A 22,409-nucleotide genomic window follows, 5' to 3' on the forward strand; every position below is an offset into this window, starting at 1 on the left:
CATCCTTCGGTCTCACCGCCGGGCATGTGGGTGGAATCTTAGTTCTCCAGCCAAGGATGGACCCCCCCACCCCCACCCCTTGCGGTGTAAGCACAAAGTCTTAACTACCAGACCACCAGCGAAGTCACCCTCCACCAGTCGTGCTTCTGCTCTTTAAGGGTGAAATTCCACGGTGTCAACCGCGTTTTGTAGCCTTTCCAAGATGCCCATGATTCACATGCGTTCGTGTGACAGGGATTTTCAGTGCGGGCCCTCACAGTGGGCGTGGTAGTCATGGACTCCAGGCCTTGGCATTTGGAAACGTGCGAGGAGACGCCGAGGAGCAGAGAGGGCTTTCTTACAACTCTAAATTACAATAAGGAAAAACGTGGTTTTATTTAAGCACTGGAATGAAATGAATTCGGTAATAGAGACCTAAAAGGCCCACGTGGGGGAGGGGAAAGGGGCGCGAGAAGAAAGGGAAACAGGCCTTTTTCTCCAGTGACGCGCGGTCACGAGGCGTTCTCCCGACGTGGGCGCATGCCATTGGCCAAACCCCAGCTGACGTCCTCGTAGCCGCCCGGGCGCGAACAGTGGCAAGGGCGGTGCCGCACTGGAAGTTGGCGAGGCGAGCGCGCTCCCGGGGCCTGCCACGCCTCCATCCTCTGCCCGCCAATCCACTCTTCAAGTCCCTCTTCGCGCCCAGGTGGCCACGCCCCTTCCTAATTCGCCCCTCCCCCCACAAGGCCGGCGGCGCGCGGAAAGTGCGTCACGTGACGGCTGGCTCCGCCTCTTCCTCTCGGTCCCATATTGAACTCGAGTTGGAAGAGGCGAGTCCGGTCTCAAAATGGAGGTAAAACCGCCGCCCGGTCGCCCCCAGCCCGACTCCGGCCGTCGCCGCCGCCGCCGGGGGGAGGAGGTATTAGGGGGAGAGCGGGGGGTTGCTGGGTAGTGGCCGGCAAGGTGGGGGGCCTGGCTCGGTGGGAGCGGGGAGGCAGGGTGGACCGGGTCGGCCGTCCCGCGCTCTGCGTGGAGACGGGCGCTGGGAGGGGGAGGGGAGAGGGCCTCGGAGCCCTCCTCGGGGCTTCTCGCCAGCCTTGCCGGCTCCCTGGGCTGCACAAATGGTCCCTTGGAGGCGCGGTGTGGCTGGGGAGACTTCGGGAGGGGACCTGGCCCCCTGGCCGCGCGGCCTCGCATGCGAGGCCGAGGGCGGCATGGCGGGCCTCGGCGAGAGCGGTTGGGAGGAGGCGGTGGGGGAGGGGAGGGGACGAGCAGGCACATCCGGGCGAGCGAGCAGGCGGGCGGCGGCCACACTGACATTGATCCGCCGCCGCGTTACGAAATGGCGCATTGGCACGCAATGGCCGCCGCCTGGCTCCGCCGCGGGAGAGAGCGTGGGATTGGAAGGAAGAGGGAGGAGGCGGCCCAGCAGAGAATGCAGCAAATGGCCTCTAAGCTTGGGGCCTAGTGCTCTCGGTGATGTTCTCCCGACACATTTCTAGGCCTTAGAGATCTCTCAGTGGAGAATTTTATGTTTCGTTCTGTGCCTTGCAGCGCTCGGTTGAAACACGATTCTTTTTTTTTTTTTTGAAGTTTACTGTTTTAAAGTACTTATTGAGCTGCCATTTTTGCTAAAGTACTTAGTATATTACACGTAACTTCGCGCCATGTGGGTGAAGTATTCTATCGAAATTTTGAGTGTGGTTGTAAAATATGAAATTGAAAATTTTTTCATCTTCATTTTTTTATTCTCTGATGGGTCGGCTCTGGTTGTACTTACTTGGAAATTTGTTTTCCAGGCCTGCAACCAGAGTCGAATTTTTCATTTGATGTAATTCCATGTGGGTTCTAGTTGGTGGTTTTGTCAAGTTTGCGTTGTCGTCGATGAGATGTATTTAACTGGGCCTTGAAAGGGTGAAATTAGGTGAATTAATGCTTTAGGCTATTAATCGTTTAACATTTTTTCCTAGCATGTGACAGCCTCTTCATATTAAATGCCTTAGCGTCTCTACTTTTAGAAGACACAGGAAGACCTTAGAATGTAATGTATTTAAGCACGTTTGATGAACGATATCTTAATGCATATGTGTATTAAGTGGCTGTTCGTGTAATTTATTAAAGACCTAGTTGAAGTATAAAACAATTCAGGCCATATGTTGGTTTTCTGTAAATCTCAAGTTTTTGTTTTGTTGGGCTCCTTTCTTGTCAAACTATATCGAATACTGTACTTAACGTAAGTCCAAAACTGGTGCTTGTGTGACCCAGTGAAGTGTTGGTTTTGATATTTTGGCCATGTGGTAGGAGTGCAAATAGGAAATTTTTATGTGGTAGGTTTTTTTCCCCACAGGTTTTTTTGGTGAGGGGGAATGCTGGTTTCGTCTTTTCATTGAGAAATATTTATTTCAACATCTTTATTTGCTTGAAAGTGGTAAATTTCCCTTTGTCACTCATAACGTAAGTTGTGCTTCACCGTTTAGTGGTTTAAAATTAAATGCTTTGGGAGGTGTAGAGTCAGGAGGGAAGTTAGGAAAAGAAACGGCATAGATAAAATACTGAATTCACAACACTAATTTCTTAGAAAGTGGTTTTCTCAGTGGCCACTTCAAAAATAATCTACCCTCAGGAATTTGTAGTTGTAGCTCAAAATTATGGGACTTTTGAATCTGGAATTCTCTTGGGCTTCAGTTTAGTTTTGAAGTGATGTTGGCATTTCACAGTTTGGTTATAGGTTTTCTTGGTGTTTGGGTCCCTTTAATCAATTGATGTGTATGATTCTACTCTAGTGTTTTAACTGGACAGTGATAATGGTACTGGAATTTGTTATTTGTAGGAGGTTAAAAATCTTGTGCATTTTTCTTTGCATTTAACTACTAAACGAATTAAAATGCATTGGTTTCTTTCCTCAGGGTCACGATCCCAAGGAACCAGAGCAGTTGAGAAAGCTGTTTATCGGTGGTCTGAGCTTTGAAACTACAGATGATAGCTTAAGAGAACATTTTGAGAAATGGGGCACACTTACAGATTGTGTGGTAAGTTATTAAAGTAACAAAAAGGTTTCTCAGAAGGGCAGAGGACCTGCGGAGGTGTGTTTCAGTGCTTTAAAATTTTTATCTTGTAGGTGATGAGAGACCCCCAAACAAAGCGTTCCCGGGGCTTTGGTTTTGTGACTTACTCTTGTGTTGAAGAAGTGGATGCAGCAATGTGTGCTCGACCACACAAGGTTGATGGGCGTGTAGTGGAACCAAAGAGAGCTGTTTCTAGAGAGGTATTTTAATAATACCATGTTGTATGAAGTGAAATTGTAAAAATTTGAGGTTTTTTTACTTACATATTTTTTATTTGTAGGATTCTGTAAAGCCTGGTGCCCATCTAACAGTGAAGAAAATTTTTGTTGGTGGTATTAAAGAAGATACAGAAGAATATAATTTGAGAGACTACTTTGAAAAGTATGGCAAGATTGAAACCATAGAAGTTATGGAAGACAGGCAGAGTGGAAAAAAGAGAGGATTTGCTTTTGTAACTTTTGATGATCATGATACAGTTGATAAAATTGTTGGTAAGTAGCAATTTGAATGGAAGAACTTGAATGAGAAAGCAGAAATGGTTTGTTTGCTCTATTCTAAACTTGTTCAATTGCTTAGTTTGTATTGTGCATAAAATAGCACGGAAAAGTGTACGCTTCAGTTTTCATGAAGTAGCTACACCTGTAACCAGCATCTGGATCAGTAAATGTGACTCACATCCCAGAACACTCATCCCCACTCAGAAGTCACTACCCTTTTGATCATGTTTTAATAAGTTGTATAGCAATAAAGGATATCATTTATATGTGCTTTTCCAAAAACATCAAATAACTTTTCTTTGTTTGTTTGATTAAAAAAACTTTTAGTTCAGAAATACCACACTATTAATGGGCATAATTGTGAAGTGAAAAAGGCCCTTTCTAAACAAGAGATGCAATCTGCTGGATCACAAAGAGGTAGGTAGTATCACGTATGCATATGAAATATACATAAGTTATGATGGTAAGTTTTTTAAAGCTCTTTCTTGCCTGTGTTCAAGGTCGTGGAGGTGGATCTGGCAACTTTATGGGTCGTGGCGGAAACTTTGGAGGTGGTGGAGGTAACTTTGGCCGTGGTGGAAACTTTGGTGGAAGAGGTAGGATGTTGTCTTATTTCTCAGAACGTGTCTACTTAAAATTTATTAGTAAATTGAATATACATTTAATTCACACCTTTTTTGTTGTTGTTGTTAAGGAGGCTATGGTGGTGGAGGTGGTGGCAGCCGAGGGAGTTATGGAGGAGGTGATGGTGGATACAATGGATTTGGAGGTGATGGTGAGTTTTGTAATCTTTGACACTTTGACTTTGTTTCTATATTTTTGTGTGACTTTACTGTTAAAGTATGCTTCTAAATTAATACTGTAGAAGACTAGACCTTTTTTCTCCTTAAGTTTTAAGGTTATCTTGTTCTTTTTTGGCTGGTAAGATTTATTGTACCGATAATTGAGGTGGAATTATTTTTCTCAGGAGACTGTTTACTGTTTTTCTTAGATTTTTTTAAAAAATGGAACTGTTTTTTAACATCAGAAGATTTAAGCATTTGTGTTAGTGGTTAATACCCCAGACTGTAGCTGTTCTATTAACCAGGTATCACCAAACTTTAATGTGTTAATCAGCCTGTTTTCCTGGGGCTTAAAGCACAGTAAACTGGCATTCTATAATTGTACATTTGTTTTTGTCTAAAAACCCAATTTGTTTTTCTAGGTGGCAACTATGGCGGTGGTCCTGGTTATAGTAGTAGAGGAGGTTACGGTGGTGGTGGACCAGGATATGGAAACCAAGGTGGTGGATATGGTGGCGGTGGTGGAGGATATGATGGTTACAATGAAGGAGGAAATTTTGGAGGTGGTAGGCTTTCACTTGTTTTAAGTATTCAATACTGTTTTTATAGTTCATTAAGGTATTTTAGAAAAATGTTAAAACAGGTCAAATTTCATGTTTTATAATAGAAAATACTCAAATAGTGGAAAGTTAAACTGAATTTTCTCACATTGCTATGATTTAGTAAATTTGCAAAATGTATTCACGTGTTCTCCATTTTGAAATGGAACATTTAACAGTAATGTTTGTTGCCTGAATTTTACTTGAGGTGCTTTTAGGCTGGACAGATGGTAACTATAAATTGAATATGCAGACATGTTGAATAGGTGTTATCAGGATTTAGGTGATTAAAAATATATGTCAGCAGAGTTTCAGACTAAGTCTGTATCATTATTCCATACTCCATGATGCAATTTTCACTCCTCATTCCTCTCCTGCTATGTCTGAGGTCTTTCTGGTGGAAAGAGGTTGATAGTTCTGAGAAATCTCAAAGGAATGTGTGTGTCAGGATGGTGCCATGATTGTCGAAAGATAATGCAATGCATGTATATATTAAAAACAAGGAAAATAACTTCTGTAGGTCAGCCACAAATAAAATATTTTTAATTTCAGGTAACTATGGTGGTGGTGGAAACTATAATGATTTTGGAAATTATAGTGGACAACAGCAATCAAATTATGGACCCATGAAAGGGGGTAGTTTTGGTGGAAGAAGCTCGGGCAGTCCCTATGGTGGTAAATAATTTTTTTTCCTAGTAAAATTCTATATTGCCTTTTAAGTTTAAAGTGTATGTATATTTCTTTATAATCCTTTTATGTGTATTTCCAGGTGGTTATGGATCTGGTGGTGGAAGTGGTGGATATGGTAGCAGAAGGTTCTAAAAACTCAGAAGAAAAGGGTAGGTATCTTTTAAGTTTTTATAATGATGATAAAAGAATATGTGGAATTGTTCACTGAGTGTAATAATTTTTTTATCCTGTATTATTCAACAGGCTACAGTTCTTAGCAGGAGAGAGAGCGAGGAGTTGTCAGGAAAGCTGCAGGTTACTTTGAGACAGTCGTCCCAAATGCGTTAGAGGAACTGTAAAAATCTGCCACAGAAGGAACGATGATCCATAGTCAGAAAAGTTACTGCAGCTTAAACAGGAAACCCTTCTTGTTCAGGACTGTCATAGCCACAGTTTGCAAAAAGTGCAGCTATTGATTAATGCAATGTAGTGTCAATTAGATGTACATTCCTGAGGTCTTTTATCTGTTGTAGCTTTGTCTTTTTCTTTTTCTTTTCATTACATCAGGTATATTGCCCTGTAAATTGTGGTAGTGGTACCAGGAATAAAAAATTAAGGAATTTTTAACTTTTCAATATTTGTGTAGTTCAGTTTTTCTACATTTTAGTACAGAAACTTTAACAAAATGCAGTTTTGAAGGTGTTTCCTTGTGAGTTAACAAGTAAAGAAGATCATTGTTAATTACTATTTTGTATGAATTTTGCTAAAGTTAACTGTAAAGAAACACCTGCTGACTTGCAGTTTAAGGGGAATCTATTCTCCCCATTTCCAAACCATGAAATGAATGGCTCTGACATGTGGAGAGAATAGATATTTGTATGTTTGCAATGTGTGTTTTAGATAATAGAATTGGGTATTTAAATTAGCATATTTGTGAATTTAATAGCATTAAGATTTACCTTCAAATGAAAAATCTCAAAATTTCTATTTGGTTTTTGTGCATTTTCTTTCAAAATGTAATCATGATTTTAGTGTATTAGCTTTGCTGAGTCCTAGCTGTGTTTAGAACATCTCCATTCTACATTCACCTTGGTCACAAGTGAACTGCTGCCATAGTTTTATTTGGGTGTAAAGAATGTCTACTGCCCTCTGTTTAAATTCTGGGAAGGGGTAGTGAATGTTTCCCCTTTCCTCCTACCTTAGGAAACATTCTTAAAATCTTGAAAATACAAGACCACTAAGCCTGCTGTATCTGAGCAAATTAGTGGCTACCTTTTTTTCCTTTTTAAAGCACAAGAGGCCCGTAAATCTTCAGTTAATTTTCCTTGGTTTAACATATATTTTTTTGATACAAGCTCTCAGAGCAAGGGAATAAAAATCATGCATTGTTGAACCCTTAACTGGCTGGCATGCTTTCCTGTTTGTACCCTCTGCCTTTTACTGGTTGAAAACCAAGGATAGTCTAGATGGAAATCATCCCAGATACTTAACTGCAGTAGACTTGCAGCACAGTTGCTTAGTACAAAAAAGCTTTTCACTTCCCCCAAGACCTGAATTCAAATTTGAATAGTTAGCTTGTACTCACTTAAGATCCCAAAGAACACACTGTTATTCATGTGTATGCTTGAACCGAAATCGTGTTGGTATGAGTTTACAATTTGTTCAGAAGATCCTTGTTGAGAAGAGTTTTAGATAATAAGGTCACATATATATATATATAAATCAATGTCTACTGTTTTGCGCCAGCTAGTGTTTACAATTTCATTCAAGCCCTGAGTATGTGCCCTGTTGTTATTGTTTCTTTGGCAGTTGAACGTTGAATTCGAGATTCTTTTTGTTTTAAGAAGTACTAAGCAAAACAAGCAATAAAGGGGGGATGGGGCGTGCTAGTGTTTGACTATGCTCTCGTTGCTCTAATTCTGTGCCTCTGTGCATTAATATTTGGATGCATGCCAGCATGGAAATTGGTCTTCACAGACACTGCAGTTTTTCAGAAAACACTCACAAACCAATAAATGTAACAGACATTCCATTTGTTAATGGACATATGTGAATAAGCAGTGTAGAAAATAGGCTAATTATTAGCAAATGGTTAAGTCTTTAACAACTTAAAAGTGTGGTTATATAAATGGACACTGTCAATGTTCATAACTTAAATCTGGGTACCTGGTCAAAATAATGCTTGGGAAACATTTTATTAAAATTAAGCTAAATTGTCTCAAGTTTTTTTTATTCATATAATAAAGGTTGAAGGAATGGGGGAGGTTAACATTTCCTGTTTCTATGTTTGTGAAATTGTTTTGACACAACCTTGACAGTATCCTTTAATGACATATGAGGTTAATTGTACTGTTAACAAAACTTTCTATGTTCTGGAACTAGTTTAATAGTGAAAATACTGTCAGTAAGTTGATGTTTGCAACCTATAAGCAGGTGAAATCTGTGTATGTGACCTGTTTATAAGTTGTATTGTTAGCTTAGTTCTTGTGAACAGTGTGGAAAAGTTAAGCCATGAGGAGAGCGATTTAACCAGCTTTAAAGGACCTAAGATGTGCTTTTTAAGCACGGTGTGGATCAAACGAGACTCACTAAGACAGGACTTCAGCAGCATTTTGAGTATGGACAAGTCAGCATAAATAAAGAATGACAAGGCAGCAGCAAGAGCTTCAACTACAGAGAAGTGAAGGCATAAAATACTATGGTGATAGTGAGCAACTTTCCAAAAGCTAGTTAAATCTGCTTATTACAACTGAAATATCGAAGAAGGTCTAGCAGGAAGGAGCTCTTCGCCTTTTGGAACACCAATGAGAGATAGTTGGCCACAGTCACTAGGTCTAGCATTTAGACCTGCAAGGAAGGGCAATAAGCATTAGGTAAGGTTTGAATTTGAATTTTTTCACTAATTAAAGAGTAATTTTTTGTAAAGCAAGGTAAGAGTAATTTTTTTGATTTGCAGGTTGAATGAGAACCCTACTTGCCTAAATGAGGAATGTCTTTCCTACCATCTTAAATACGAAGGTTTCTGGCTGGGTAAGGTTTGTAGCTCACAGTAAAGCCTGATGACACCATTTGTTTCCCCATAAGTTTACAGTACATATTTTAAAACTATTAGATACATTGGCAAACTTGTTCAGCTGAAAGCTTTGTCTTGAGGAATCACATCCAGCACATTTTAAACAGTTTTAAGATTTTCTCTGCAAAAACCATGGGTGTTGATCTTGAGTCAGATATGAACAATTCATTGTTGGTGTCTTTAGTATAAAGTCAATTTTTGGCAAGAGTGACCAGATTTTTTAAAGAATTTTTGTAACAAGTATGACTTGTAACAGAAGCATTACACTTCAATCCTCATTCTAGGGGAAAAAAAAACACATCTGGAATGAACTTTCAAAACTGTCAGATCATACAGATCTAAAAATGGTCTTCATTCAAGTGGCCTCATACATAAGTAAGTTCTCTTGCATATGACTTCAGGGAATTACTTGGACTAACAGGATAAACTTTTGGTTCTCTTTTGGTTTTGTTGTTGACCCGTTAACCAGAAGTAGTGGGGCCCTACGTAAACTACAGCTCCTTTCTAAAAGACAACCTTTCCCAAAGAATAGTTAAAAAATAATCACTGCATTGCTACACAAAGTCAGATGCTGATTGTTCATAAGGGCTATTATTGCTGCCCCAAAAGGGCTTGTTAAAATTTGAGATTTGGTGTTAATTCACTTTTTAAAATAACACTAGGGGGAGGGGATGGATGGTTAAAATAAAACTGGCTTCTAAATTATAAGTCAAGTTCTTACATATAAACAAGAGTAGTTAGTTTGCCACAGATTTATTTTCAGAGAATGGCTGGTTGGGTCTCGGACTAAATCAGGGCTGAGTTTCTACACATCATAGAAGTGTTAAATAAGGTAAATAGAGTTTTTAATAATTTTTCTTTACAACATGGTTTTTAATGACACAAATTTCCTAAGATAATGAAACATTTTCTTTTTTAAAGGCAAGGCATTGTTCTTTTCCAGTCCATCAATTTTATGAAATAAAGTGATTTTATTTAAATGTAGTTCCACTGTCATTTCTGAAAAATACAATGCTCTTAACTCATAACACCAGTAAACAAGTAACACAAGAGATGGTCAAGGCAAACCTTTTGTCAAAACTCCTAGGTTACAGCTTCCCACACTACATTTCTTCAAAAAAAAAAAAAAAAAAAAATTTTACACTGATGTCCTAAAGAAGAAAATTTGGTAAAAAGGACCATTTGTTGAACAGTTGAAATAAAATTGGTTTTAAGGGTTCTCTAATTATGTAAGTCACAATTTGAAATATTTCTAATGCCAGTATCTCTTGGAATTCCAGTAATTGTCACAAAGTAGTGAGTAAGCATGCTAATGTGCAGGGGTAACGTAAGGATTGTTAGCCTATTTCAAGTATTCAAGATTTCTTTTAAATCTCAATGTTTTACTCTGGTTTATAAGACTTTAAGAGGTGGTCTGTAATGGATTCAAATGTTTTATTTGTAGTATAATGAAATGTTTACAGAAAGAACTTTTTCATTAAAATATTTTTAGAAATGTGTGTGTTGTTTTGTCACTTCACAATGTTCATTGACTTCAGTGGTGAAATAGGTGGGCATTACAAGTAAGTGAAAAAGGAAACCTGGAATGAATGAGCCTTCACGTTATCAGTTAAAGGTTGTAGATTCTATTCAGTGGAAAACATCACATGAGGAATAGGTGTGGGAAATTTTACTGCCACTTGGGATTTTTAGGGTTAAGCAGCAGGTGACTGGTGAGGAGAATCAACTTTCCTTGGAGAAAAATTGGAGTTAAGCAGTTATATGAATAAGCAATTTAGAGGAAATGGGATTCCAGATGTTAGAAGGTACTGTAAGTATTTGGGTTTTTTATTTTTGGCTGTGCCAAGTCTTGTGTCGTGGGCATTCTTTAGTTGTGGTAAGTGGGGCTAGCTACTCTAGTGGTTTGAGAGCTTCTACTCTTAAAAACAGGCTCTTGGGCACAAGGGCTCAGTAGTGGCACACAGGCTTAGTTTCCCTGGCATGGGGATCTTCCATCAGGGATCGAACCTGCGTGTCCCTCCTCCCCCCATTACAAGGTGGGTTCTTAACCACTGGACCACCAGGGAAGCCAAAAGTATTTGGTTTCTTAACCTGGAGAAAGGCAGTTGAGCATTTTTTCATTGAAGGGAAAAGAACACTTTAGTTTCTTTGCATTGATAGTTAAATGCTTTCTGAATTGACATCCTCTTGAGGATTTTTGGCTGTTAACAGGATATTTTTGCTTTTATTCAATACTGCTTTCATAGGATAATGCAGTGGTTTTGTATTCTGTGAAGCTGTAGGTTATAAATTTGAGTTTAATGCTTGAGTTGTTAAGTAAGCTATTTTCTCAGAATGAAAATGCAAAATGTTAAGACAAATTGGACTCTCCCATGTACTGGAATTAAAAGTGGGATCCGGTTAAAACATTAGGTTGATTGAACTTGGAACTGAGTATAAAGTACCAAGGGTTGGGGGAAGACTAAAGTGGTAGGTGTAAAATGCCATTTTTGCTTACTGCTTTTTCAGTCAAGTAGGGGCAAGGGTGCATTAATCTGTTTGCCTGGTGTCACGACACTGGAATCTGCTTGGGAAATAACAGCTTTATCTGTCCTGTTTTTAAATTGGTGATAAATGTGAATGATGTTACATACGAGGATGTGGACAGCTTAATGAGAAATGGTAAAATTTCAGCACATCCATGTGTATAGACATTAAAGTTAATAGTTTGGGCTTATCACAAGGGTTACATTCTATCAGATGTTATAGCTGTATCTGAAAAATAGGATACATGTCATTTTCATTTAAAAAAAAGACTGTTGAATTAGTCCATTCTGCCAACAAATTTTGAGTTAACTGCATCAGAAGTACTCTGACAGGTTATTTGCATTTAACCTCAGTTGTCTTAACACCCTTTATTAAGTATTGGAAAATATGCAGTCAGGAGTTTTCAAATAGTTTTGTGACCATGATCAAGTTATTAGGGGTTTCTTTATATGCCATGCTCCCTTAGGCAGTTTGGTGATGGTAGTGGGCCCCTTAGAATGTTTTTTATATGCATTAACTGTAGAATTAAATCTTATTTAGAAAATGGTTATCAAGGATTAGGTTTGACTCAGCAGTATGTGCTCTAGGCATCAAATAAGCCTAGTGCTGAGTTTAACCTTGAAGTAGTGGATAAGGGGCATTCTGAGATACTAGTCTACAGTAATCTAGTGACCTAGTAAGTCTGAAGGTTAAATCTGATAATGGATTTAAAGAGCTAAAGCTAGTACCTGTTCCATGGTTCCTAAAGATAGTATTTTTTTTTAAGAGGGTGATGAAGTTAATGCTATCGGGAGGTTTTCCCCTCTGTGTAGACTCAAGAGTTCTTGTCTAAATTTTTCCCAGTTCTCAGAGAAAAGCTGGAGTTGACCTAGTAATATTTGGGGGAATATTTTGTGTATGTTCTGAGACTTAGAAGAATGGGTATGTAAGATTAAGGTACTTTGAGGGGCCACTCCACAGGCTTCAGGAGAAATCTTGCAAGAATTCTATACAACAAATGGATTATCATGAAATTAAGATTTCTAATAGAATGCTTGCTATACCTTGATGTGAAAGGCATTGATACACATTTTGAAATTAGGAACTGAGTTTAAGGCTTAACGATTGGATAGCCGAGTTTAAAAATCTGAGGAGTTAATGATCAATATATTTCAAATCTTGATCAAGAGATGAAATCTACTTTTAGTCATGGGTCACTTAGAATTTGTTAGGTTTTAAAATTCTGGTTCTATGTAATGCAGTATGTATAGTACTTCAGAATAATTCTTGGGTACTGAGATGTGATTGGTTGTCTTAAAAGTATTTCTGGATATGACTTAAAGAATGAATGGGAGTGAAAGTATCTGCTGTCATGCTAGTGGAGTGTTCTTCCCCTGTGGGGGTGCGGATGGTAGTTAGCAAATGCTAAAGTTAATTCCAGGTGCTCCAGGTGGTGGCTACTGTTAAGATTGTTTGCCATCACCCTCACCCAATATTTTATATAAGGGTAATTTATTCAAGATGAGATTGTCTTGAGGTGGGGAAAGGGGTATCTTACAGGGATCTATCTCAATACCATTGTGGGAAGGAGTTTTTGGTCACATAGTCACTAAGTTGTGTCGACTTCTTTGTGATCCCATGGACTACACCCCACCAGGCTCCTGCTTATAGGTATTCCCAGGCAAGGATACTGGAGTGGGTAGCCAATCCCTTCTCCAGGGGATCTTCGTGACCCAGAGATTGAACCCAAAGTGTTTTACATTGCAAGTGGATTCTTTATCATCTGGGCCGCCAGGGGAAGCCCACAGCAGAGTCTACATTTGAATGCCTAGATTAACCCTTAGTGGTTTTCCATCTCTGAACTTGCCCATCATCTGAGTCAAATTCTTACTAAGCTAGTTTGACTTTATTCCTTTCTCTTGCTAATGTAGGGCCAAAGAAAATATCATTTATAGAGTGCTTGATATTAGCTAGGCTCTGTATTTATTTTTTGGAGTAATTCACTGCATGTTTATCCCCAGTTTACAGATGAGTAAGCAGCGTGCTTTGCCTCACTGGAAGTCATTCTTGGAAAATGGCAGCAGCCCAGGCAACCTGGCTCTAAGGCATGTAGACAGGTCTTGCTCCCAGCGGATTGATAGGATTCTGAATAACCTGCCTGTTATGTGTTCTAAACATGCTTAACCCTCAAATAACTTCTATTTTCCCACTTGAATTTAAACATGACTTGAGTCAGACATTTGATTAGATGAAGTTTTGATGAGTGCTGTGAATGGCTTTGTGTGGGTGGCTTGCAGATTCTCAAAATTTTAAAGGGCTTTCAATTTTGTACCTGCTATTTATATGTTTAATCATAGAATATGTCCCAAAGTGAACTGATTTTCCCACCTAGACCTCTTAGCCACAGTCTTAGCCATGTCTGGGCAACTCTGTTCTTTCAGATGTTCAAGTACTTGAGTCACCTTCACCCTGCCCCCATTCTGTTGGAAACTCCTTTTAGTTCTTAGAAACATGCAGAATCCACTGCCGCCTCACTACTATAACCCCAGACAGACACCACGCCCCATGTGAGCATTTCAGAGCCTCCCCATTGGTGTGCTCCTACCTTTCCTCTTCAGACTGTTACGGACACAAGGCAGAGGAGACCTTTTAACTCTGATGTTACTCCTACCTAACATCTCCAGTAGTTCTCTAGTAGGCAAAAGCCAAGGTATGAAGGCTTAGCAAGGATCTGTGCCGTGTCCTAATGTACCAACCTACCCTTCTCCCACTCCATGTTCGGCCGTACAGTTCTTCAGACAGACCCCCAGCCTCACAGCTTCTGTGTCTAATACTTGTTGCTAATAGAATGCTTCTCCCACACCTTCATGTGTATGGCATCTACCTGTTGATACGAATAAAAGAACCAGTGTTTCCATGTCGAGGTATATACAGCATTTTTCTTGACTGAAATATACTTGCTGAATAGAAAAATCTTTCTGATAATACACTGGTGCCAGTTTAGTGTGATGCTAGATATTGTCATGTAAGATTGTGAATGAACTTCAAGGAAATAATAGAACGGTCCTGATATTCCTTTATTAGTACCAGTTTTTCAATTAAATTGTCTTTTGCCAGAGCTAAACAATTTAATGTAAAAAAAAATGCCATTTTTTTTTTGTTCATATGGTATTTATTAAAAAAAAAGTACATAGTGGTTAGTTTTGCAACAATTTGCTTTTTAGCCAGATGTATCATATAAATCTATGAAGGTAACAAATGAGATAAGAACAGTATAAATAAGGAGTTTTTGTAGTATTTACAGTATATAGAAACTAGCCCAAATCGTGTTCTAAGAAATTTTTTTTAAGTTTACAAAGTTAAAGTGAAACTACTGATTCAGCATACTGATAACTTATTTTAATGCTTCTTAAAAGTTTTATATTTTCTACACTAGTTGAGTATAATTTTGCGTAGAATTACTTATAAAGTACATTTCTGCATTTCACATCACAGTAGGAGCTTTTTTAGTATAACAGTACAAAAAAACCCAAAATCACTAGATCAGAAAAGGTCAAAATCTAGTTTTTCTTAATATCTGGCCTCTTGCTTTTGGGAACAAGGAATACATTGCCATCTCTTGTTTGCTGCAAGGAGTATTCACTTGGAGAGTAAGGCTTTCCATCTTCATCACGTAGCATGCTGAAGACTTCAAGGTACAAGGTGCTGAGTTGTTTTTTCAATAGATGGAGGCTTTTGTCATTTTCTCCTCTCTCTTTGAGCAATTTTTCTTTTTCATCTTTTAAATGATCTAAATCTTGCTCCAGTTCCACTATATTTTCCAGTTTTCTTTTTCTGCAATTCTGAGCAGCCACTTTATTCTTACCCCTCCTACGTATATCTCTAATTAATGCAAGTTGAGCCTCATTGAATTGCTCCTTGGACATCATTTCATTGAAGTCCTCAACTGGGAGGTTAATGATCTTTTCTACAGGGAATGGGATATGGAGAGCTTTTGCCCGTAGCTCATCTCTTGTGAGGTGAGCCTCCAGGCGGCTTGAATGTTTGTCTTTTGTGAATGGGGTTTTTCGATGACCAAGACTTACAGGCACTTCTTTCTTTGGTGCGTTTGCACACTGGGAATCAGGTGCTGGAGCGCTCTTCCCCTGTGATGATGACAAAGGTTGGACTGGGTCCCCAGAAGGCCACACTGACTGTGTTTTGGGACCCTTCTGTTTGACATTTCCAGGGGCACTGTCTGTCTCTTCCATTTCAGAATCACTGAAGCCAAGCAGTGTGTCTCCATAGATAGAAGATCCCACTGAGTGGTCTGGTGATGCCATGCTTGGACTTGTGTTCAGTGAAATGCCAGAGTCAGAATCATTGAATTCTGCTGTTGTGCTTTCAGGGTGGTTTTGATTGAAGGCTTTACACAGTGATAGATCAGAGAGATCAATGGGCCCGTTTAGAAGTTCAGAGAGTGACTGGCTTAAAGTAGCAGAGGAGGGCATGCCATTGCTGGTACTGGGCTCTGCTACAAAAGCAGAATAAAATTCATCACCAAAATCTGTATTTACTGTGGCACTTGAATTTAATGAGTTCACTGTCACCTGGCTGGAGTCTTCAGTGGAGAGGATGCTGCTGAAGGAATCCTCAAAAGCGTTGAGAAAATGTGGGCTGCAGTTACCTACTTCTTTATCCAGTGAGGGCATTGATGAATAGAAATGGTAATTGTCAATTTCTGTCAGTTTGGTTTCTGGACTTGGAACTGCACTAGTCTCAGCCAGCTTGTCATTTTGAATATTAAGACACTGTGGAAAAGAAGTTTATACTATGTAAATCAAGGTTAAGCTATTTTTAATAGTTGATACTCGGTATCTGATGGTTCTCTCTCCCCACCCTGATTTTTCACCAGGCTCCTCCAGAATTCAGAGATAATTCCCACTTCCAACAGATCGTTACACCTAAGCATATGTAACATTTTCAGAGTTCCCAGATCAGACTTCAGGTTTATAACCTGATCGATCCTCAAGACATCCCGTCCATTTAACTAACAAAAGTTCACTGAAGTGAGCATGGTGCCCAGGCTATCCTAACTAATTTAAAAGCACTTTCCAATTCTTCCTATAAGTAGGTGGCATATAAATAATAACTGGAATGAGTAATTTAAAGGGACTGAATATAAATTAGCATCTTTGGTATTCATTATACTAGATCTTAGTTACCTGTAATTCTGGAATGGATAACAGTTCCTCCCAAACTTGCTCAATCTCCTGCTGCATATCGTCTAAATCTGCAGTGGCGACCTGAACGACAAGAGTTTCAGGTGACTGAGCCTGATGAGGAGCAGTGAAGACTGGGCTCTCGGTGTGGCTGGGAATATCAGGAACAAGTGATTGAAACGTAGCCGAAGAAACCTAAAATTGAGAAGGCATTTGTATATGAATCTGCCACCAACAGTGGGTGGGTACGGTCCAAGGCCATCACAACATCTGAAGTTGGAATTGGCTGCAGTTCCGTATTTTTCATAACTGCTATTTCTATATGATGAAACAAATCTTTGTCTTGCCCAATTGACTCCAAGTTTATTCCTTAGCTTAACTGCTTTGCCCTGTGCATTTGAAGGTAAACTTCAAAATGCATAAGAACAATCTTTAGAATTTAATTTGTATCTATGTAACACCTAGTACAGTGATTCAGAAAATAAATTATTAAAATTGTTAACCAAACAAGTCTTGGTTTTACTACCCAGCTTGCTTTCTACTCAGAGAAATCCATTTCTAAGTACCTATAACAAATGAGTTATTTGCTTTCATGGTTTTGCTGATGCATGCGTGCTTCTGGCTATGCAGGAGTAAACATTTTTTGTGGTTCTGCATTATATGGGCAGAGGAAGGTGGGTTTTTTTGGCGCCAAATTGTTACCTATAGGCTGAGGTTTCTGCGATAAGTATTTGCTCCTAAAATGCTGTTTTATCTTTTTAATGGAGACTCATCAAGGCAGGGGTCCCCAACCTCTGGGACCTAATGCCTGATAATCTGAGGTAGAACTGATGTAATAATAGAAATAAAGTGCACAATAAATGTAATGCCCTTGAAATCATCTTGGAACCATCCCCACCTCCCCAGTCCATGGAAGAATTGTCTTCCACAAAACTGATCCCTGCTGCCAAAAAGGCTGGGGACCACTGCACCAAAGGGATCAATGTAGGTTATATTAGACACAGTTGTAGAGGTCTGCTGTCAGTCAGACGTTGATACCTCATTGTCATCTACAAACGGGAATGTCTCTGCCAAAAGCTGCATGCAGTCATCGAAGTACAAATCATCTGCTTTGGGAATGTGGGCTACCTGCACAAAAGGGAAAGACACAGAAGAAGAAAAAAATTGTTCAGTGTTCATAAAATGTTTACAGTCTAGTTAATCAAATATCTTTCTTACTTCAGAAGTCAATTTAGTAAAAAAGAGCACAGAATCAAAGCAGACTATCTGATTTCAAATCGTGGCCCCTTCAATTTATTGCCCAGTTTCTGGGCAAGTTATTTAACCTCTTTGAGCTGCAGTTGCTCATCTGTAAAGCAGAATAATGGTAACTCATATAATTGTTGTGTTGATTAAATTAATATTAAAACAGTACTTGTCCCAGTACCGTGAGTAATCCCTACTACAACAGTTCTACTACCGTCAGTACTGTTGCAGCTGCTTGATCCTTACAATAACAATGTTTTTTATAGCTTATAAAGCTCTTCCCTGTAATATATATGTCCTAATTGTTATACTCTGAGGTAAGTCAGTCAGGCATTGAACTCATCAGTAGGCTGAGGTTGGGAAGTTTACTTAATAAGTAAAAGGCAAAGCTGGAACTCGGATTAACCCCTGGGTCCATGTTCTTTGGGTCCTGCCCCACACCTTCCCGAGAACTGAGTGCCCCCTGTACCTGGGAGTAGTTGGCAGACCCACTGGTTTCTGATGGTATGTGTTGTGCTGGCTGAATGGGGAGGAATTCACCAGTCTCTTCATCTAGTTGTAACTGAGCAAAAAAGGCTTTCTCTTGCTCCTTTTGGAGTTGTTCTTGTCTTTCCTTTTCAAGCTTTTTCTGTTTTTCCAGCTCATGCTCCTTCTGTCGTTGACTGAAGTCAAAAACTTCTCGACTTACCCCGAGATCTATATCTTGCCTCCAAAGTATGTCAATCAAATCCATGTCCTATGTTTAAAACAAAGAAGGAGAGAGACCATGGTTAAAATGGTTTTAAAATAGTAGATAACACATAATTTATACCACTGCTGATAGTAGGGGGTAGGGAGATTACAAATAAAATCTGAATGGGAACATAAGTCCAGTGTTCTGGAAGGACACAGTAATTCTATCCAGTGTTTGCATGTATTCATTTTTCTTAAAAAAAAAAAAAATCACCTTCAAACACAGCTATCCATTCTTAACATTTATTACTTGGATTATTAATGAATTGGGAGATGGTAGAGGTCACTAAAAGCAAAGTAACAGATGTTGCACGTTAATGTTCTTGAATCAAAAGAAACCGCACACTTGTTTAATAGAACAGTAAAATTAGAGCAAGCACCCTGAGCCAATGGTTTATCATGAGAAATGGAGTTTGAAGAACATGACTGAATATGTGGAATTTCCTCTTAAACTTGCTTGCCAGTTTACAGAGCGGGGAAAGACTGCAAGTTAAACTCTTGCAGTTGTGAGAAACCACTTTTCTTTTGGTCTTTGCCTACGGTGGATTATCTTCTGCTTAGCACTTCTTGCTACATTTGTCTCCATGGTTACTTATTAAAAACAATTTCCTCTTGATCTGAGTTTTAACTTCTGAGGTATGACCATGTTGGTAAGGTCAAGTCCTAGCAACTGTTAATCTTGTGACTGTGGTAAAGCAAGGGGCTGTCAGAAGAATTGCCAAAGGGCTATTGCCCACTAGGCTCACTCCTGATAAATAACCCTCTGAATAACACAAGCCAAAAAAAAAAATGGCTCCAGGGAACAATGGACGGTAACCGTTCTAACATAAGGGGAGAATCTTACAATGAGGGATTGGTTATTCTGATTTATATAACAAGGCTAGGCTTAGGCACCATGGCCAAATTTTCTAACTATAAATGTGTCAAAATTTTTTTCTGATTCAAAATTTAAGTTTTTGTTAAATTCTGAATAGGAAATTTAAATCTTCCTATTTAATAGATCATTTACATTGAAGACAATGAGATGGAGATTGGAAAAATCAAGACAGAGAAAGGGAATTGGTGCTGAAGGCCAGCAGACTCAGCGTGCAAACATTGAACTGTGTATTGCAGTTCAGACAACGGCCGGCAGCACTGGGCTGCCCAGTGCATTTACAGCTCTATTACCTTCAGCCGCCGAAGGACAGGAACAAGGTGGTTCCTTAGCTGAGCAATCAGGCTGTTTCACCCAACCAAGTCCAAGCACAGATCACCCAACCCAGAGGCAGCCCAGCTACTGGAGAGTAGAGGCCACCTCCAGCCGTGATTGAAAGTTGGCGTTCGAGTCTTAGAAGCTGTGAAATCCCACCCGTGAGATAAGTTATCCTAGCTTTAAACAGTATAACTTAAGAGCACAAAGCGCACACAGCAGGTATAGTTAAAGCAGTATCTGTAGCTCTTGAGAACTGGTTAGGGTATACCTATTTTTAAGGCAGCATCTATTAAGATCTTTCTATATATGCCAAGCAATGTTTTAAGTACTTCAGATATATACAAACCAAGTCTCAAAACCACATGGAGAAAACATGTATCCCTATTTTACAGGTAAGTTTATTGAGGCTTAGATACTACTGGAAGGTGCCAGAACAGATATGTCAGGGGCTTCCCACGTGGCGCTAGTGGTAAAGAACCCACCTGCCAATGCAGGACATGTAAGAGACATGGGTTCAGTCCCTGAGTCGGGAAGATCCCCTGCAGGAGGAAATGGCAAGCCACTCCAGTGTTGCCTGGAGAATCCCATGGGCAGAAGAGCTTGGTGGGCTACAGTCCATGGGGTCGCAAAGAGTTGGACACGACTGAGCCACTCTTTCTTTTCACCTGGATTATGTTCCTGGCCACAAGCAACAAAATAGAAATTGTGTAGCATTCACTCATACATGACTTTTCTCAGGAGGATCCCCACTAAAACAATAATTTCCATTTTAAAAATTGTTTTGCCTTCAATGGACATGTCTACACAAAGGTCATGTGAAAGAGAAAGGCCCAAGGTATAGAGAAACCTACACTAAAGTTGTAATTAGGTTGGGCCATATCTTCTTGGGGAAATCTAAATACAGCTGAGTATCCTTCTGGGCCATTCTCCAAACCGGAGCTAACAAGGTGCTAAGGAGACGTTTGGCACGTTCACACCTACTAAAGGCTCGTACTAAAAATTAAAGAAATGTGTGCTCATACAGTTTCAATTGAACTATATAGTTTCCTACCCTTCTCAAGAACGGAACATGGAAAGCACATTGAACTCTTCAGAAGATTCACAACAGAGAAACCCCAATACTTGTCTCTGTATCGGGGGGCCACGGACCACATCCCGCCCTCACGTTCCTCAGCCAGCCTGGGCCTGGGGCTTCTTGTTAAAGAGGTCCCAGGATAAAAACCAGTACCCACTTTTGGCTTTCCCATAAAAAGCACTGAAGAATTTATGTTGGAAACACCTCACAAATATGAGTCCAAAGTATCCCTAGAACCCAGAACTATGTGGGAGGAAAATTTCTAATTTATTCTAAAACTGTCAGTGGCAATCACACCAAGAGTTGATGTAACTCTTCTTTCCCTTTCCCAGCTCTCCTCATCAGATGAGATGTCTTGAGTGGGTTCAGATAGTTAAGCTGTAAATTATTAACTATTCCATCCTACCCCTATAATACAGATTTTGGTGGATCAAATGAAACATGTGGAGGAACTTTCTCTGTAAACGTAAAGTATATGCAAGTACTGATATGCCTCCCAACGGGAATGGGTCCTATTGCTTGCTGTAAGTGAGTGACGCCAAACTCCAGGCCAAAGGAGAAGAATGGAGTTGCAGACCTAACCGGAGTGGGAGCCTTGAAACAACACTCGGTCTTGAAGCTACTTGGTTCCTTTTCAAAGAAGGTCGGAAATTGACCACTGGGCATATGTAATGGGTGTTGTAAATAAATGTAAACAACACACTTTTATGTAAACTTGTATGTACCCAAGTAACACCCTCTCAATTGCTGCTCAATTTCTGATATGACTGCCCTTCAATGCACAGCTCGAAACCAGTTCAGTGTTTTAAAACTCCCCATAACAATTAGGCAAGGGCACCTTGCTAGATCCTTTATCAACAAACAGGAAACATAAAACACAAAATGTCATTTCCAGTGATAACATCAAACTGCTCAATGCAGGTTGGGCAGCCTTCATGGAGATTATCACAGACCAAAACAGGTTTCAAAGTGTTCTCAGAGGTTTTGCTCTGTATTTTTAAGTTTATATGTTTGTTCTTGCCATGAGAGCTCTCTGAAAGAAAACATCTGCATGGGAAAAAAAAAAAAGCTGAGTTTTAACCACTTTGAATTCCTAAAACAAGTGTTCTGATCAAATTCAGAATGCAGCAACAAAGAGTTGCTTGTCATAGCCTTGATATATCATACATCATGTTACTCAGATTTTCACCTCAGTTTCAGAAGGAAAAAAGTCTGTGGGCATTTGTTATTGTACGAAACATTCAAATAATTAAGAACAGCAGAAGTTTGTCCACACACATCTCACTGGCAGGGAGCCCTGCAGCCCCAGGACTGTAGTAAGCTGTCCTGAAGGAGCCCTGTGACTGACTCCACAAATGACCGATCTCTCTGCAAAGCTCTCAAACTATCTAAGGGGAAATAGTTGGGATGGTGCCTGTAACAGACAAGAGCATGACAATGGACAGGGTGGAAGGAAAATGGCCAAGGAAGAAGAAACTGCTCTTGCACACTTCACCCTGAGGCACTGAGGAAGCACAGCTGCCCTGCAACAGGGCGGAGGAGGAGGGTCGGGGGAGGGAGGGGGAATGTATGGCTTTTCAACAGGCATCTCCTTAAGCTTCAAGGTGTTCCTGAGGGCGTTCCGCACTGGCTGTAGCCTTCACGTGCCATAGGGAGCAAATGCCATGCACCACATTTGGTGTCTGAATTTTTGTTGCTGTTTTTCTTTCATGATCCCTGAGTTATGTTGCCAGCTTGGCTTCGACAAAATAAGACAATGTATTAATACTAAGAAATATTTGACAGTTCACATTAA

The 22,409-nt window shown here is 39.9% G+C and overlaps 2 protein-coding genes across 11 annotated transcripts in view; one reads left to right on the forward strand and one right to left on the reverse strand.

Annotated features, from left to right (window-relative positions):
- Positions 1 to 728: 728 nt before the first annotated feature.
- HNRNPA3 (heterogeneous nuclear ribonucleoprotein A3) lies at positions 729 to 10,163 on the forward strand. 5 transcript variants are annotated; one of them, XM_043487652.1, is made up of 11 exons: positions 729 to 832; positions 2,886 to 3,008; positions 3,098 to 3,244; positions 3,325 to 3,535; positions 3,869 to 3,958; positions 4,042 to 4,137; positions 4,236 to 4,316; positions 4,746 to 4,889; positions 5,475 to 5,597; positions 5,692 to 5,761; positions 5,856 to 10,163. In XM_043487652.1, the coding sequence occupies exons 1-10, from the start codon at positions 827 to 829 to the stop codon at positions 5,742 to 5,744; spliced, it is 1,074 nt and encodes a 357-aa protein (XP_043343587.1). In that variant the 5' UTR covers positions 729 to 826; the 3' UTR covers positions 5,745 to 5,761; positions 5,856 to 10,163. The 5 variants fall into 5 exon arrangements, with proteins under 5 accessions (XP_043343587.1, XP_043343583.1, XP_043343584.1 ...); XM_043487648.1 differs by having other exon boundaries at positions 742 to 898; XM_043487649.1 differs by having other exon boundaries at positions 742 to 898; positions 8,548 to 10,163.
- Positions 10,164 to 14,228: 4,065 nt separating this feature from the next.
- The window catches only part of NFE2L2 (nuclear factor, erythroid 2 like 2), a 78,828-nt gene continuing 70,647 nt past the window's right edge, over positions 14,229 to 22,409 (reverse strand). For all 6 annotated transcript variants that reach the window (XM_043487646.1, XM_043487641.1, XM_043487647.1 and 3 more), the window contains exons 2-5: positions 18,085 to 18,351; positions 17,409 to 17,498; positions 16,374 to 16,565; positions 14,229 to 15,959 (exon numbers count right to left, since the gene is read on the reverse strand). In XM_043487646.1, the coding sequence (XP_043343581.1) occupies positions 14,730 to 15,959; positions 16,374 to 16,565; positions 17,409 to 17,498; positions 18,085 to 18,348 (1,776 nt within the window). In that variant the 5' untranslated portion in view covers positions 18,349 to 18,351 and the 3' untranslated portion in view covers positions 14,229 to 14,729. The remainder of the gene's footprint in view (positions 15,960 to 16,373; positions 16,566 to 17,408; positions 17,499 to 18,084; positions 18,352 to 22,409) is intronic.

This window comes from Cervus canadensis, chromosome 15 (genome assembly GCF_019320065.1).
Source record: "Cervus canadensis isolate Bull #8, Minnesota chromosome 15, ASM1932006v1, whole genome shotgun sequence".
Lineage (NCBI taxonomy): Eukaryota > Metazoa > Chordata > Mammalia > Artiodactyla > Cervidae > Cervus > Cervus canadensis.

Bases quoted from the DNA above. Each gene is read 5' to 3' on its own strand.
- HNRNPA3 (XM_043487648.1), top strand. From the start codon at position 827: ATGGAGGTAAAACCGCCGCCCGGTCGCCCCCAGCCCGACTCCGGCCGT. The intron at 3,009-3,097 runs GTAAGTTATTAA...TTTATCTTGTAG, and splicing joins GCACACTTACAGATTGTGTG to GTGATGAGAGACCCCCAAAC. The intron at 3,245-3,324 runs GTATTTTAATAA...TTTTATTTGTAG, and splicing joins AGAGAGCTGTTTCTAGAGAG to GATTCTGTAAAGCCTGGTGC.